This window comes from Oncorhynchus kisutch, linkage group LG13 (genome assembly GCF_002021735.2).
Source record: "Oncorhynchus kisutch isolate 150728-3 linkage group LG13, Okis_V2, whole genome shotgun sequence".
Taxonomy (NCBI): domain Eukaryota; kingdom Metazoa; phylum Chordata; class Actinopteri; order Salmoniformes; family Salmonidae; genus Oncorhynchus; species Oncorhynchus kisutch.
In genome coordinates, this window is record NC_034186.2 from 60,831,232 (window position 1) to 60,848,277 (window position 17,046).

Genomic DNA, 17,046 nt, shown 5'->3' on the forward strand with positions numbered 1-17,046 from the left:
ATTGAAACAAACAATTCTAAAAATCAACCTGCTATAGAGCTGGGAAATATAAGAAGGTTTGGGAGTTGTTTTGAGTGTTTTTTCTCTATACAGAGTAAAAATAACACAATCACTCTCACCTTTGGTTATTAACACCAACACTCAGGATATTTAAAACGGAAATATCTTATTCACATAAGTATTCAGATCCTTTACCATGAGACTCGAAATTGAGCTCTGGTATATCCTGTTTCCATTGATAATCCTTGATATGTTTCTGCAACTTGATTGGAGTCCACCTGTGGTAAATTCAATGGATTGGACATGATTTGGAAAGGCACACAGCTGTCTATATACAGTTCCACAGTTGACAGTGCATGTCAGAGCAAAAACCAAGCCATGAGGTTGAAGGAATTGTCTGTAGAGCTCCGAAACATGATTGTGTCGAGACACAGATCTGGGCAGGGGTACCAACAAATGTCTGCAGCATTGAAGGTCCACAAGAACACAGTGGCCTCCATCTTAAATGGAAGAAGTTTGGAATCACAAAGACTCTTCCTAGAGATGGCCGCCCGGCCAAACTGAGCAATCGGGGGAGAAGGGCCTTGGTCAGGGAGGTGACCAAGAACCTGATCGTCACCCTGTCAGAGATCTAGAGTTCCTATTTGGAGATGGGAGAACCTGCCAGAAGGACAACCATCTCTGCAGCACTCCACCAATCAGGCCTTTATAGTAGAGTGGCCATACTGAAGCCACTCCTCAGTAAAAGGTACATGATGCCAAAAGGCATCTAAAGACTCTCTGGCCATGAGAAACAAGATTCTCTGGTCTGATGAAACCAAGATTAAGCACTTTGGCCTGAATGCCAAGCGTCACGTCTGGAGGAAACCTGGCACCATCCCTATGGTGAAGCATGGAGGTGGCAGCATCATGCTGTGGGGATGTTTTTTAGCGGCAGGGACTGGAAGACTAGTCAGGATCGAGGCAAAGATGAACAGAGCAAAGTACAGAGAGATTCTTGAAGAAAACCTGCTCAGAGGGGCTCAGGACCTCAGACTGGGGCAAAAGTTCACCTTCCAACACGTGAACAACTCTAAGCACACAGCCAAGACAATGCAGGAAGGGCTTCGGGACAAGTCTCTGAATGTTCTTGAGTGGCAAAGCCAGACTCCCCATCTAGCCTGACAGAGCTTGAGAGGATCTGCATAGAAGAATGGGAGAAACTCCCCAAATACAGGTGTGCTAAGCTTGTAGCGTCATACACAAGAAGACTCGAGGCTGTAATCGCTGCCGAAGGTGCTTCAACAAAGTTCTGAGTAAAGGGTCTGAAAACGTATATATAAATGTGACATTTTTTTAAATATTTTTTTTTATATAAATTAGCAAACATTTAGCAAACATGTTTAGAAAACATGTTTTTGCTTTGTCATTATGTGGTATTGTGTGTAGATTGATGAGAATAAAAAAAATAACAATTTAATCCATTTTAGAACAGAGCTGTAACAAACAGAATGTGGAAAACTTTAAGGGGTCTGAATACTTTCCGAAGGAACTGTAGGTAGAGTTTAAAACATTCTTATACCTAATCCTTTTAATAAACTCTGAAGCGTTAAAGTTTAAACATTGAGATAAACACTAATGCTTATGCACTATTTCAAATGTCAAATAAAAAAATACAATGAAAACGTGTTCAGATTCAAAAGGGTTCTAGGTGGAACCCTTCTTGCCTTCCATAGAATCCTTCTTCCCAAGACGGTTCTTAGGATGAGAAAGGTTCTAGGTTGAACGCTTTGCCTTACAAAGAACCCTCGTCTTCCAAAAAGGGTTCTTCAGATGAAAATGGTTATTGGTAGAACCCTATCCCTCTGCAAATAACCCTTTACAAAACCTTTTTTATAAGAGTGTATAAGCTTCACGCTAAAGTGGCTTGTCAAATTCATCATATTGTAGGCCTTCTGTGCTTTGTGACACGGTTCTGACACCAAGTAGCTGAGCCTGAGGTCCATGCTCCACAAAGGAGCAAAAGGCTGAGAGTGTGTCATATGAACACACTTAACTGGGGATGTATCCACTATCCACAGGACTGGTGGGTCCAGACAGGTCTCAGGGGTTCTTCCTATGCCGTCTCCATTGCTGTGTTGGATACTTGCCGTTATCTGGGCGGCTAGCTCAGCCGCGGGTGGTTACTGTTAGCTCCACACACTACAACAGAAATGGAAATCACTGTAGTGTTTGTGCGTGCTGGATGGGAGGAGGGAGCAAGAGGAGGAAAGTGTCTGCCCTCGCATCCCGCTGAGATGAAAACCCTTCAGCCTAGAGAGGAGGAAATGCTACCAGGGCAGAAGTCAGCCTCCCCGGGCCTCGGCATGTGGGAGAGAAGGAGAATCAAGGAGTCAAACTTTTCTCTCCCTCCAGCAGATTGTGTGTGAGAGCTGTCAAAGTGAGAACCTGGTGCTAAACTTCAGCTGCTCAACTTCATTTGTACATGTAAATGGAACTTCCTGAACATATTACAGTTTACTATAGAATACTACAGTACTTACTATAGAATTCTGTATTAAACTGTAGTATACTGTACAATACTATACTACCTACTATCCATCGATCATGTATAGTACTTAGTACAGAATTTGTAGTATACTGTAGAATACTATAGTTAACACTACAGTATTATCCACAAAAAAACACTGTAATAAATACTACAGAAATGTCAGCAAAAACACTACAGTCTGCAAAAACATTTTTTTTAAACTATAGTAAATAGTACAGTATTTCATTTGCATATGCCCTGCCCATTCTCATCGCCCATAACCCAATTTGCAGCACCCATATATTGTGTTCCCTACAAGTTATAGAAAGGAGCAGAATCTCTGAACTACCCTTTCAGAACCCAGTCCTACCTACTTACAGGTTCTGGAATATTTCTCTAGTAGATTTCCTCAAGGAGAAAGCCTCCACTTCTATATCAAAGATAAAACAAAGCAAAAATTGTTTTACAGTAATGTCCCCCAAAACACTACAGTAAATACTACAGTATACCGTACGGAAGTCCGCAAAAACACTATAGAAAATACTACTGCATACCACAGTCCGCAAAAGCACTACAGTCGTTACTTAAGCAATCAGGCCTGAGGGTGTGTGGTATATAGCCAATATAGCACGGCTAAGGGCTGTTCTTAAGCACGACGCAATGTGGAGAGCCTGGACACAGCCCTTAACTGTAATATATTGGCCATATATCACAAACCCCTGAGGTGCCTTATTGTTAGTATAAACTCTTTACCAATGTAATTAGAGCAGTAAAAATAACTGTTTTGTCATACCTGTGGTATAAGGTCTGATATACCACAGCTGTCAGCCAATCAGCATTCAGGGCTCGAACCACCCAGTTTATAATATAGTATATACAATTTTTTTCCCCACTATAGTGTTTATACTATAGTAAACTGTAAATACTACAGTATACTACAATAAATACTAAAAAAGGTCAGCAAAAACATTCCTACTGTAGCATACACTATAGTTTCTTTTCATGTGGGATGTACTGTTGGTCCAGTTTTCTACTGTTATGCAAAAAAGAAGACATAGCCTACACCTTCAAGGGCCTTACTGTGTGTTAGATCTGTGCTGGCCCTGTTGTCGTGGCTCTATAAAACTGGTATAAGGGATGTCGCCCAAGTCATCTGACCATCAGCATGCGTTCCCCTGCCTAGCCTTGGGTACTGTAGGTACGGCAGTCAGTAGTTATTCATCATCCGCAATGTTAACGATTACAGCATGTCGATAGCAAACCCAGGAGTTAAATGAGTTTGTGCACTCAGCTACGCCTGTGCTTGCAGTTCAAGGTCATTCCCTTGATCCTGACAGAGGGAGGATTCTTGGCTATGTTAGAAAGAAGCACACACATCTCGCCCAAGGTCAAGTGTGCCACTATTTAGAACAAATAGATACATGAAACACTCAATCTTGTGAGTGGGTAAAGAGTGGCCTCAGACCTTGGCCAGGGTGAAGTCACCAGCCACTCATATATTTTGTTCGTTGCTTGTATTTCAAGTTGAAGTTGGTCTCATCAGTTAGTCTTTTACATTTCCAAGTCGGGTTGAATGTAATTCAACGGAAAAGTTAGCATAGATTTTTGTCACGTTTAAGGACATGCTAGAGTGCAATGTGCAGAGAGATCTCAAAGGCTCCAGGTGACATATAGAGCATTTTTCATGCACCTGCTGACCAAATATACATCCGATTTCCTTAAAGCTTTTCAGCAAAATGTACCATGACCAAGACTGCTTTTTCACAAGGCTTAAAGCATTGTGTTTGACCAAGTTGGACAGGCAGTTCACGTGGCGAGAGGATACACTTGATTTGGAGTTAGTTAGCAGCTCATGCCTATCGTAATGGACAATGGTGAGGGCAAGTGTCTCTCCCTCCCTCCCCTTTCTCTCCTGGCGTGTTCCCCCCAGAGACACGAGCCTGGCCGGGCGCTCTGATGACCAAGCGTGACATTTAAACCCCTGCCCTCCGGTGGCTTTGGGGGAGGGTGAGGTCCATCTGAGCACAGAGAAAAGGGGTACAAGGCAGAAGCTCTCCCTTCAATCTGCCCTCCTCCTCCCTCCCACTCTCTCAGAAATCCTCAGTGTCAGAACTCAGCCATTGTAAGTGTCCTGAACTGAAGAAAGGGCCTTTGGTAAACAATTCAGCTGTCTACTCAGATCACAATGGAAGCACATCCCATTGCTTTGAGCATCTGTTTCAAGTAGGTAACACTACTGCTCAACACTGACCATATACATATACTCAATCTCAGAATCTGTTCTCCCTGGAAACACCTGCTCACATGGAATCTTATTTAACTTATTTTAATGCAAATCAAATAGGAATAGGCTTTCACTCTGCATACAGTGCTTTCTATGGTACCACAAAGCAAATCATTTTAGAGTTCTAGTTGTGATTAAAATGTAGTGCAGTTGGAAGTGAATACTGTAGAGAAAGAAAGAAACCTGTTTATTGGTGCAAGTACATGGAAGTATTTGTCAATAGTCACATAGGTCTACAGATACTGCATCCTTTATCATCTAGGCCTGAGTCTCATCACATTCTGCAGCAACCTATCGCCCCCTTGTGGTCGTTTTCAAAACTACCAAATAGCAAATTACGGTATAGTATGTATTTTATATACTAGTGTAATACATATCATTTATACTAGTTCAGAGGTATTCAGTGTGTTTTCCTCTAATTTAGTTTACAGCTTCCCTATTGTTTATTTTTGCAGACTTTAATCAATATATATCAGGCTTTCCCTCAAATTGTTGTTATTGTTCATAGTCATGCTCAGATACCATGTCGTCTATATTCCGAGGAGACTCCCCCAGTTCCTTTTACCTTTTACAGCAAAGGGTTAACATCAGCCACGATGCTCTGCTGAAGAACCGCTAATCAGCTAGGAAACATTTGCTGCCCTTCTGGCAAGGTCAAAGGGGTCACAGTCCCTGGCTGAATGTCCAGTCCTCTCTCTCCCCCGCTTGCCTCTAAACCCTAACCGCCTCTGGAGCCCACAGGCCCTGCAGGCATAATCACAGCACCCCCTACATACAGCCTGAGTGTCTTTCTAATCTAAGGCTCAGGGATGGGCCAGTCCATCCGTCTATCAGTCCGTCTGTCTGACAGGGCTTCCCTCCTCATCACATGAACCGCCTCGGCCGGCTCATATTGACTCAGAGACCCGGGCCTTGGCTCCACATAGTGGGAGATACGGCCTCTGAAACCAGCCTCATGTTTGACCAGCTGATTGATTTGTTAACACTTGCCATTCGACGTGTGTCCCTGAATTTAATTTCAGAATTCATTTCTTGAGACGTGTGTAATACAGGCATAATGTTTGAAGGATAGGGGGTGGAGGTAAGTAGCATTGCATTTCAGATGTTGTCTGCTGATGTTGGCATGTCGTTTTTGATTCATTTGTGCACTTTACCTCATTGGAGTAGGCTAGAAGAGCTTCAGTCATACTGTATTTTCTCTGATGTATTACACACCTGATATACACTGCAATTCAGCTTTTAGACACTAATGTGTACAAGAACAAATAAACCTTACTAGAAACTCCACATGTTAAAACTGTCCCATCAATGTTGTCAAGTAGCCAGTTACCAATAATTGCTAAGCAGTGGAGGCTGGTGAGGGGATAGTAATGGCTGGAATGGAGTGGCTGGAATGAAACACGTTTCCATGTGCTCACTCCATTCCAGCCATTACTATGAGCCATCCTCCCTTCACCATCCTCCACTGTTACAAAGCTATAGGAGTTAGATTAACCTTAAATCATAAAAGCCACCTGTTCAATGTGTACTATTAGATTAAGTATTGGTTAGAATAATCAACCTGGATACACAGGTACTATAACTACAATATAGTGTAACATGACTAGAGACATTCTTACTGTCTTTTTATGACCGTGGGCTGTCGATATAATAAAAATGGTTGAAAAATGCTTTTCACAGCTCATAAAGATTGTCAATTCGCTGCTGAGTGGGAATTGTCAAAGGCACAGAGGGTATTGTACTAGATTTTTCAGTCCATTCCACTTTCCACTTGAATGTTATCTCCAGTGCCTATAAAAAAACAAGAGACAATGAAATGAGGTTATTCTCCAGTGCCGAAGACAAGCCCTGTTCGGATGTAGGAGCTGATTTGATGGACTCTCCCTCTCCCGCCAGCCGGTGTGGTGGAGAGAAGAGAGAGGGCCTGTTTGGATATGCATCACAAAGGCTTCCTGCAGTATTGATCTGCAGTGGGTTAAGGTAGTCTATCAGCAAATGTCCCTCTCTCTGGGAAAAACAACAGCTGATTAAAAGCACACAGCAGCCAGGCAGGAGGCTGCTGATGGCCGGTTATCTCAGCCCAAAGGTCAGTGTGTACAGATATAATCCACTTTCACTTAACAGCTTAATTTAAGTCACACCTCATGCTAATGCCGCCATTTGGCAGTCCCTTTGTTAAAGGTTGGCTATTATTTAACAAGAAGATGATACAGTATTGTATAGATTTTTCTGCACTCATGCTAATAGCATCAGGTCTTGCAGACAGGAAGCTGAAGCTCTTTGAGCTTGAATTGTAGCAAGAACTTGCGTTTCCTTTTTCCAACCATGACACTAAAACAGGTGCACCCAGGTTTGCTGCTGATGGAAGCAGTTGTATCTGAGGTTCAGCACTAGCATGTAGAACTATCTGCTCTTAAACATACAGACCGAAATAAGAACCCTTTTTCAAAACTGAGAAAAGGCACTTTAATTTATTAGAAACATACATTTAATCAAATAACTTACAACTGGAGGGTACTGTATATTGATACTTTATATAACAATATAAAATATAAACACAATTTTGCACAGTATAACGTTCATGGTAATCAAAAGACAAAAATAAGTCATTCTCACAATGAAAATGTCATCCTTTGAAATAAATAAAACTGTGAGTTTCGTACTTCACAGACCCTAATATACAATTGTAGAAAATACATTTTTCCCAGTCTCCATATCACACACTAGCATGTACCTCAACAATGGAAACAAAAGTATAAACATAAACAAGGTGGACTAGAAAGAACCATTTCCTGTATCCTTTCCATTGTAACAACAGAATGCAGAGGTACTATTGTGGTGTTGGCGCTGGGCACTACAGCTTTTCCTTTAAAACAACTAAAAAGGCCTAGAGGCCATCCAAATTAGAACATTAGTTCTAGTCTTGACATGTATCTTATAGGTAAGGTGGAGAGGTCAGTAGCGTTCCTTGGGTTCGCTGAACTTACGTTTCTTCGGCACAGAGGCCTGGACATCCTGACTGCAGGGGAACTCGAACTGCGATATCTGCTAATCAGAGAGTGACAGACATTTTACAAACTAATGCAAGACTCTAAAATGAATAATGATTGCCAAACAATATTCTGTATACACCTAGATGGGATGGACTGAATGAGTCATATTGACTCAAAAAACATGTAGGTTTTATCTTTAAAAGACAATTTGCAAATTATTATCACTCCTTCCTTGAGTAAGACTGGGGGCTGAAATCTATGATGCTCGAGGGGGCGTGTCTCCCACCATTTTGTCTTCGATGGGAGAGGGCTTCTTCTTCTTGACACTGTGCACCTCAGTCTCAGCCTTTCTCTCCTGCGCACACACACACAGAACAAAGACAGTAAATCACAGACTGCAGGGAAGTGCTTGAGAAGCTAGTCAGATACACTAGTCCCATAGATATACATCCTCCGTGATCATTTTTACATGACGTTATACAAAGATGTCTTCCATTTGAACAGAACCAGTAGGAGTTAGATATGGTTGTGCGTTTTTGGGGGGCACTGACCAGGGTGGACCTGGTGACGCGTCCGCTCCTGGTCCTCTTAATGACCACTTCCAGGTCAGATGTCCTCTTTCCCAAAGAGTCCATCTGAGACAGACAGGTCAATCAAACCACAGACCGTTACCTTCACAACTGGAGCAGCCCCTATATTACTTTATATTCATACAGTACCATCCCACCTATGTACTTGTATTGTTCTGTATTTACATTTGGTTGATACAAGGCCTATCTTAGTCATGACTATGCAGAATGTACATTTTGTTGTTATTTTACCTGAGAGTTCTCTGTGCTCTCTTCACACACCTCCATCTTCTCCTGGCAGTTCACCTGGACCTCTTTGAGCATCAAACATGATGAAAACACAACATGGATTTCAGACCGCATTTGACTTCTTAAAAGAGAAAAAATGTTCAGTGAAACTTCTTTATACTAAGTTTTGAGAGGAGGTCCTACCGGAATTGTCCAAGTAAATGTCGTTGTCCGGATTTTCCATTACTTTTATCATGCGGGTCTGAAAGTAGAAACCCCATAAAAAATGTTATATACTGTAGATATATCCCATGGGATAGAGACAGCAGCGCCCCCTACTGGGTTAAAACAATAGCGCCTTGCCATAGGCACCCAGTCAAATTAGCCTAGATTTATGTCAGCCTCAGGTCTCACCTGCTGACTGCTGATCTTGGTCACTGTCCCCCCCTCCTCCATCTTCAGCTCCCACTTGTCCCTCACGCAGATTGGCTGCTCGTCATCAACCTACAGAGAAAAGGGGACAGTTGTTTAATCAACGTGTCACCCACTAGTCTGGTTGACATTACTCTGACTCTTTAGTTATTTCCCCCGTTTCCTTCATACCTGCTCCAGCCTTTCTCTCTCTGTGGTCACGTCCACCTTCAGGGTGTGGAAGGGAGTGACCACCTCGCCCATGGTCAGGTTGACGGGCTCCTTCTCAAACTGCATGCTATCGCCGTCCCCCTCCATGAAGCCTGGGGGCTGGTAGTCCTGGGGAGTGACTGAGATATACACACACACACACTCTTTAGGTGGTTTAAAAAAACAACATATACTTGTTATATCCTATGAAAGTTACATTTGACTTCCGTACTCCGTCCGGGTTTTGTAGGCTAAGAATGGGCTTCAAATTTTGATATCAAATTCATAAAAACGGGGTCATTTAAGATATATTTATCGTATATATGCCAGTTTTCAACGTATTTGACGCTCAATAAGCACAAAGCTGAAAAGTTTCATTTGAACTACACAAATGAACTACATGTGTGTTATATTGGCCATATACCACACCACCTCGGGTCTTATTGCTTAAATATACGCTGAGTATACAAAAAACCTGCTCTTTCCATGACATAGACTGACCAGGTGAAAGCTATGATCCCTTATTGATGTCACTTGTTAAATCCACTTCAATCAGTGTAGAAGGGAAGGTGACAGGTTAAAGAAGGATTTTGAAGCCTTGAGACAATTGAGACATGGATTGTGTATGTGTGCCATTCAGAGGGTGAATGGACAAGACACAAGATTGAAGTGCCTTTGAACTGGGTATGGTAGTAGTTGCCAGGCGCACCGGTTTGAGTGTGTAAAAAACTGAAATGCAGCTGGATTTTTCACACTCAACCGTTTCCCGTGTGTATCAAGAATGGTCCACCACCCAAATGACATCCAGCCAACTTGACACGACTGTGGGAACCATTGGAGTCAACATGGGCCAGCATCCCAGTGGAATGCTTTTGACACCTTGTAGAGTCCATGCCCCAATGATTTGAGGCTGTTCTGAGCACTCCTAATGTTTGGTATACTCAGTGTAATTAAATGAATTTGATCATTCAAAAGACCTGGGACATGACCCCGGAACAGCGTATTGCATCACATCATCCCTTGTCTTTTAGCTTACTCTACATCATTGTGTGGTCTTTACCGTCGTCGTAGTAGGAGAGTTTCATGTTAAGACAGACATTGTCTGGCAGAGGACCCAGGTTCTGCATCAGTGTGTAGAGTTTACGCACCAGGAGGATGCTGGATTTTTTTGTGCTGCTGCAAGCCAGTTTTCCCAGATTCTTGCTGTTTTTGCTAAAAAAAAATAAATGTAAACATTTTTAAACAATTTAAAGTGTCTTTCTTCAATGCTTCTCAATGAAATTCTGCCATGTTATCATTATGTTATACACATTAGGGTTGAATATTTTCCCCGAATTTGACAAATGTCCGCCAAGACCGGATGTGTCCTTCAAAAGCATTACAAAGCATATAAATAGGCCTATGTCTGGATTTTATTAGAGCTTTGATCGTAAAGTCATGCCTGATGCAACCTAAAGCTGATTAAATACATTTTATGACCCTACATTAAAGACAATTAATGAGCCCAAGCCCAAATGATTGAAACAGTTATCCAATACAGCTACTTCACATTACATAAGACAGAAAAACATAAAAGCACATAGATGTAGCTAGCTATATGCTCTCTTGGGTAAATACATGAAACAAGCTCCAGTAATCTTTTTGAGTGTGAACTGTATTACTGTACTGCATTCTATTATACTGTATTATATGTACTGGAATTATGCAGCTCGTTCAAACCATAATAAAGCAGGGAGATAACATGCGATTCTGGTGCAGCACATGCGGTCTACAAAGTTATAAGTATAGGCTAGTGAATTTGATTGACATTTTTCATAATATTTCCCCTAATGTTATTAGTCTACCTCCTCTTTCTCTCTAGTGTTGCTTCATTCCTTCCTTGCTTTCAACAGTTAAATTTAATTTGTTTTGTTGTCCTTATCTTTATCATTCTAATGACATGCTTGAATAATATAGGACTAGAATGAGATGCAACAGGCTTTCACTTCTCTTCATGAGGATTGGATGGTTATGGGTCTACATAAATAACTGCTATAGCCTACCGCCATCCCACATTCGCTCTTCTTTCAAACTACCCATGAGTTCTATTGGCTGCTGTATTTAACATTCAGCAAACAAGAGCTTGTGTCCCTCTTCCAATAGTCTATTGGTATAAAAAATGCAAAAAAATTATATCCAGCCGCTATTCTAGTCTAGGTTTTCCTGCATGGGAGCATTTTTTTATTTACAGAGAGAGGACAGCTGAGTACAGGTGTGTGCGCAAGAGACAGAGGCTATAAGTTAGAAGCTTATTATGCATTACCCATCATCATTTATTACCTAAATATAAGGCTAATACTGCATTGGATGTATTACCTGAACGAGGTAGGCTAGCACATCTAGAGTGCATTTGGAAATTATTCAGAGCCCTTGACTTTCTCAAAAAAATTTTTACATTACAGCCTTATTCTAAAATGTATTAAATAAAACCTGTTCCTCATAAATCTACACACAATACCCCAAATTTGGACAAAAAGACAGGATTGTGTTGAGGCACAGATTTGGGGAAGGGTACATTTCAAAACATTTCTACTGCATTAAAGATCCCCAAGAACACAGTGGCCTCCATAATTATTAAATGGAAGAAGTTTGGAACCACCAAGACTCTTGCTAGAGCTGGCCGCTCAACCAAACTGAGCAATCGAGGGAGAAGTGCCTTGGTCAGGGAGGCGACCAAGAACCCAATGGTCACACTAACAGAGATCCAGACTTCCTCTGTGGAGATGGGAGAAACTTCCAGAAAGACAACCATCTCTGCAGCTCTCCACCAATTAGGCCTTTATGGTAGAGTGGCCAGACGGAAGCCACTCCTCAGTAAAAGGTTCATGACAGCCCGCTTGAAGTTTGACTAAGGCACCTAAAGACTCCTAAAGAGGCACCTAAAGAAACAAGATTCTCTGGTCTGATGAAACCAAGATTGAACTCTTTGGCCTGAATGCCAAACATAATGTCTGCAGGAAACCTGGCACCATCCCTACGTGGTGGTGGCAGCATCATGCTGTGGGGATGTTTTTCTGCGGCAGGGACTGGGAGACTAGTCAGGCTCGAGGGAAAGATGAACGGAACAAAGTACAGAGAGATCCTTGAAGAAAACCTGCTCAAGAGCACTCAGGACCTCAGACAGGCATATGTTCACCTTCCAACAGGACAACGAACCTAGGCACATAGCCAAGACAACGCAGCATTGGCTTCAGGACAAGTCTCTGAATGTCCTTGAGTGGCCCAGCCAAAGCCTGGACTTGAACCTGATTGAACATCTCTGGAGAGACCTGAAAATAGCTGTGCAGCAACGCTCCCCATCCAACTTAACAGAGCTTGACAAGATCTGCATAGAAGAATGGGAGAAACTCCCCAATACAGGTGTGCAAAACTTGTAGTGTCATACCCAAGAAGACTCGAGACTGTAATCGCTGCCAAAGGTGCTTTAACAAAGTACTGAGTAAAGGGTCTGAATACTTATGAAAATGTGATATTTCTGTTTTTATTTTATATATACATTCACAAAAAACTATTAAAACCTGTTTTTGCATTGTCATTATGGGGTATTCTTTGTATATTGATGAGGGGAAAAAACTATTGAATCAATTTTAAAATAAAGCTGTAACGTAACAAAATATGGAAAAAGTCAAGGGTTCTGAATACTTTCCGAATGCACTGTACATATAGGCCTATATACAGTTGAAGTCTGAAGTTTACATACACCTTAGCCAAATACATTTAAACTCAAGTTTTTCAAAATTCCTAACATTTAATCCTAGTAAAAATTCCCTGTTTTAGGTCAGTTAGGATCACCACTTTATTTAAAGAATGTTAAATGTCAGAATAATAGTTGAGAGATATTATTTATTTCTGCTTTTATTTCTTTCATCACATTCCCAGTGGGTCAGAAGTTTACATACACTCAATTAGTATTTGGTAGCATTGCCTTTAAATTGGTTAACTTGGGTCAAACATTTCAGCCTTCCACAAGCTTTCCTACAATAAGTTGGGTGAATTTTGGCCCATTCCTCCTGACAAAGCTGGTGCAACTGAATCAGGTTTGTAGGCCTCCTTGCTCGCACATGCTTTTTCAGTTCTGCCCACAGATTTTCTATGGGATTGAGGTCAGGGATTTGTCATGGCCTCTCCAATACCTTGACTTTGTTGTCCTTAAGCCATTTTGCCACAACTTCGGAAGCATGCTTGTGGTCATTGTCCATTTGGAAAACCCATTTGCGACCAAGCTTTAACTTCCTGACTGATGTCTTGAGATGTTTCTTCAATACATCCACCAAATTTTCCTCATCATGATGCCATCTACTTTGTGAAGTGCACCAGTCCCTCCTGCAGCAAAGCACCCCCACAACATGATGCTGCCACCCCCGTGCTTCACGGTTGGGATGGTGTTCTTCGGCTCGCAATCCTCCCCTTTTGTCCTCCAAAGATAACAATGGTCATTATGGCCAAACAGTTCTATTTTTGTTTAATTTGACCAGAGGACATTTCTCCAAAAAGTACGATCTTTGTCCCCATGTGCAGTTGCAAACCGTAGTCTGGCTTTTTTATGGCAGTTTCTGAGTTTTTGGCTTATTCCTTGCTGAGCGGCCTTTCAGGTTATGTCAATATTAGACTTGTTTTACTGTGAATATAGATACTTTTGTACCCGTTTCCTCCAGCATCTTCACAAAGTCCTTTGCTGTTGTTCTGGGATTCATTTGCACTTTTTGCACCAAAGTACATTAATCTCTAGGAGACAGAACGTGTCTCCTTCCTGAGAGGTATAACGGCTGCGTGGTCCTGTGGTGTTAATACTTGCGTACTATTGTTTGTACAGATGAACGTGGTACCTTCAGGCGTTTGGAAAATTATCCCAAGGATGAACCAGACTTGTGGAGGTCTACATTTTTTTTCTGATGTCTTGGCTGATTTCTTTTGATTTTCTCATGTCAAGCAAAGAGGCACTGAGTTTGAAGGTAGGCCTTAAAATACATCCACAGGTACACCTCCAATTGACTCAAATGATGTCAATTAGCCTATCAGAAGCTTCTAAAGCCATGACATCATTTTCTGGAATTTTCCAAGCTGTTTAGGCACAGTCAACTTAGTGTATGTAAACTTCTGACCCACTGGAATTGTGAAACAGTGTATTATTAGTGAAATAATCTGTCTGTAAACAATTGTTGGAAAAATGCTTTGTGTCATGCACAAAGTAGATGTCCTAACCGACTTTCCAAAACTATAGTTTGTTAATTAACAAGAAATTTGTGGAGTGGTTGAAAAATGAGTTTGAATGACTCCAACCTAAGTGTATGTAAACTACCGACTTCAACTGTATATCAATCTTGAACACGATTATCTATTTTGGATGCAATTTGAATGGAATTGATGGAAAGAAAGAAAGACTGCGAGAGAGCATTCACTCATGCACCGATTTAAAGAAACGATAAAGGAGTGTTTTAACCACGGCAATTAAAGAAATATATAATCTTTACAATAAAAAAATAAGGTGATCCCCGAAAGCCAGATGGAGGTGTGCAAATTAGATGCGCATTCAGTCTTTATATTACTGTAGCATAGGCTATACTGCAGCAAATGTAGGACAACCTATCACAATAAAAAAAATTACAAAGTTACCAAGGGAGGGTCTACATACTGAGATGGGCTGTCGGTTCCCACCCTGAGTGTTGATGATTCATTATGCAGTGACCAGAGGGAAGGCCTTACTGAATCCAGATTTAGACATCGCATATAATTGAACAGTTCCATTTCAAGTCATGCTGTTCATATAAATAATTTATAATAATTTACCGGTTTCTCAGTTATTTGGGCAGTAAATCTCTGTAAATCTCAGTAACCGGGTTCCCACCATTCAACCCTAATACACATTCACAAAGCTATACCTTTCAAAGTCAATTTTGGGTCCCTTTTCAGTGTATTGGACTTTGAACTGGTAGCATTCAGTAACCTTCTGGAAATTGTAAAGAAAGACCAGTGTCACAATGAGAAACAGCTTGATTCAAGAGGTTACACATACTGTAGTTTGTTCTAGTGCAGAGAATCAAAGCATTACTATGATCGATGCCTATGGGGTTAAAAAGTAGTCTATTACCTTTGGATTCTCTGGGTCTGTGTATATCTATAGAAAGTGGAAGGAGACTACAAACTTTAGCAACGGAAAATGTAAATGCTATATATGCTGAAGAAAATACTTGATACGATATACTCACAGACATAACGACCGTCCTCAACTGTTGGAATACAAGACATTCATTATTTGTAATTAATTAATTAACATTAATAACATGCAGATAATGAATAAACAACTAAATGCTAGCATCTCACTTACGTATTTTCTCTGAAGGGCATCAAAGCATCCATGCATCCTGGGAGGTGTATAAAAGAGTCTTAATTAATCAACACTGAATTAATCATCTAACTAGGATAAAGGGAAAGGATTTGGCCACAGAGTACTGTACTGTACTGTAATTTCCCACTGAGGTTTGGTGGTGAATACTAACCACTGTACAATCTGACTGGCACCAGGGCAGGTGCGCTCCTCCCTGAGGATCATAACTTTCTGCTCTGTGGCATAGAAAGAGAAGTGTAAGGCTACTTCTTGAAGATCTCGGCTAGGGTATCATAATTTAAATAACAATTGAGTTCATTTAAAAATAACATAAATTGTGTTTTGACCTTCAACATATTTTCTCCCATAAGCTTTTTCTGGGAAAAGACCCCTGAGATAAGTGATGCTGGAGACTGCAATGGCCAGCAGTTTCTTCACAACAATCAAGGACTGCTGCTCTGTTGAAACTACATTTGGCAGCAACTGGGTGCCCTATAAAATATAACAAAGACAGGCGCTTACACCGAGGCAATTTGAAGAGGTCTGAATAAATAGACGCATGTAGATATTCATAGAACATGCCATTTGCTAGCTATAAAACAGCAATTCAATAGGACCAAGGTCTGGCTATGGATTGCCAAATGTTTTACCTGAGCAGCCCGCAAACGTTGTTCACAGGCCATGGTAGTAATAGTTGATAACAAGTTGTCAAATCTACAAAATTAAGATTAATCAGAAGCCAGGTAGCTAGCTATCAAGGTAAAGCTATGTTGAAATATGTAACTAGCTAGCTAAGTACTAGTTTACACAGATAGATACAGAAATATGTTATACTAATCTGGCTAGCTACGTCAGCTAACTAGCTATCTGCATTACATTCGTTAGCTAACGTAGCTAGAAGTACACACACCTACTGATCATGACACTGATTTTACTCTACAACCCATTGTGAATAGTATGAAATTGCATAACTCACATAGCTAGCTATTACTATCTAGATAGAGCGCAGTCACTCAAATTTGTTTTTTGGTTAAAAAAAATTATACAAAAATACAATCTAGAAGCTAGCCAGACCGAATTTACTAAAAAACTGTTGGATGTTGGGCCAAACTCGCGCCAGACACACACATTTACCCGCCAAACCTGACAGCTAAAGTAGCCAATCAGAGGGAAGCTTAGATAACGTACATTTTCTTGCCACCACCACAAGCATTGAGTGATTAGTGATATCAAATGTAATAAGTGATATGTCCTGGCCGAGGTAAACATCAGTTTTAAATTAAGTTGATTGTTGTGGCTCTGTTAGTGTAGTTTGATGCAACGCTGCGCACAGATTGAATATCCGCACTCTATTGGACACAGCTCTGTCATTCAGCATTTCTCTATGATTAGTAGCATTTCATTGGCTCTCCTGGTATCTAATACAACGTGTTTCCTTATACCATTGGTTACTGTATATGTATGTCACAAATGGCAAT

The 17,046-nt window shown here is 41.0% G+C and overlaps 1 protein-coding gene across 2 annotated transcripts; it reads right to left on the reverse strand.

Moving 5' to 3' along the window:
- Positions 1–7,281: 7,281 nt before the first annotated feature.
- hormad1 (HORMA domain containing 1) lies at positions 7,282–16,854 on the reverse strand. 2 transcript variants are annotated; one of them, XM_020498067.2, is made up of 16 exons: positions 16,545–16,854; positions 16,219–16,282; positions 15,916–16,060; positions 15,741–15,804; positions 15,569–15,605; positions 15,450–15,470; positions 15,332–15,358; positions 15,123–15,190; positions 10,265–10,416; positions 9,187–9,344; positions 8,998–9,087; positions 8,788–8,845; positions 8,608–8,669; positions 8,338–8,421; positions 8,073–8,141; positions 7,282–7,841 (listed from the first exon to the last, which is right to left on the reverse strand). In XM_020498067.2, the coding sequence occupies exons 2-16, from the start codon at positions 16,249–16,251 to the stop codon at positions 7,749–7,751; spliced, it is 1,161 nt and encodes a 386-aa protein (XP_020353656.1). In that variant the 5' UTR covers positions 16,252–16,282; positions 16,545–16,854; the 3' UTR covers positions 7,282–7,748. The 2 variants fall into 2 exon arrangements, with proteins under 2 accessions (XP_020353656.1, XP_020353658.1); XM_020498069.2 differs by having other exon boundaries at positions 7,283–7,838.
- Positions 16,855–17,046: the final 192 nt, after the last annotated feature.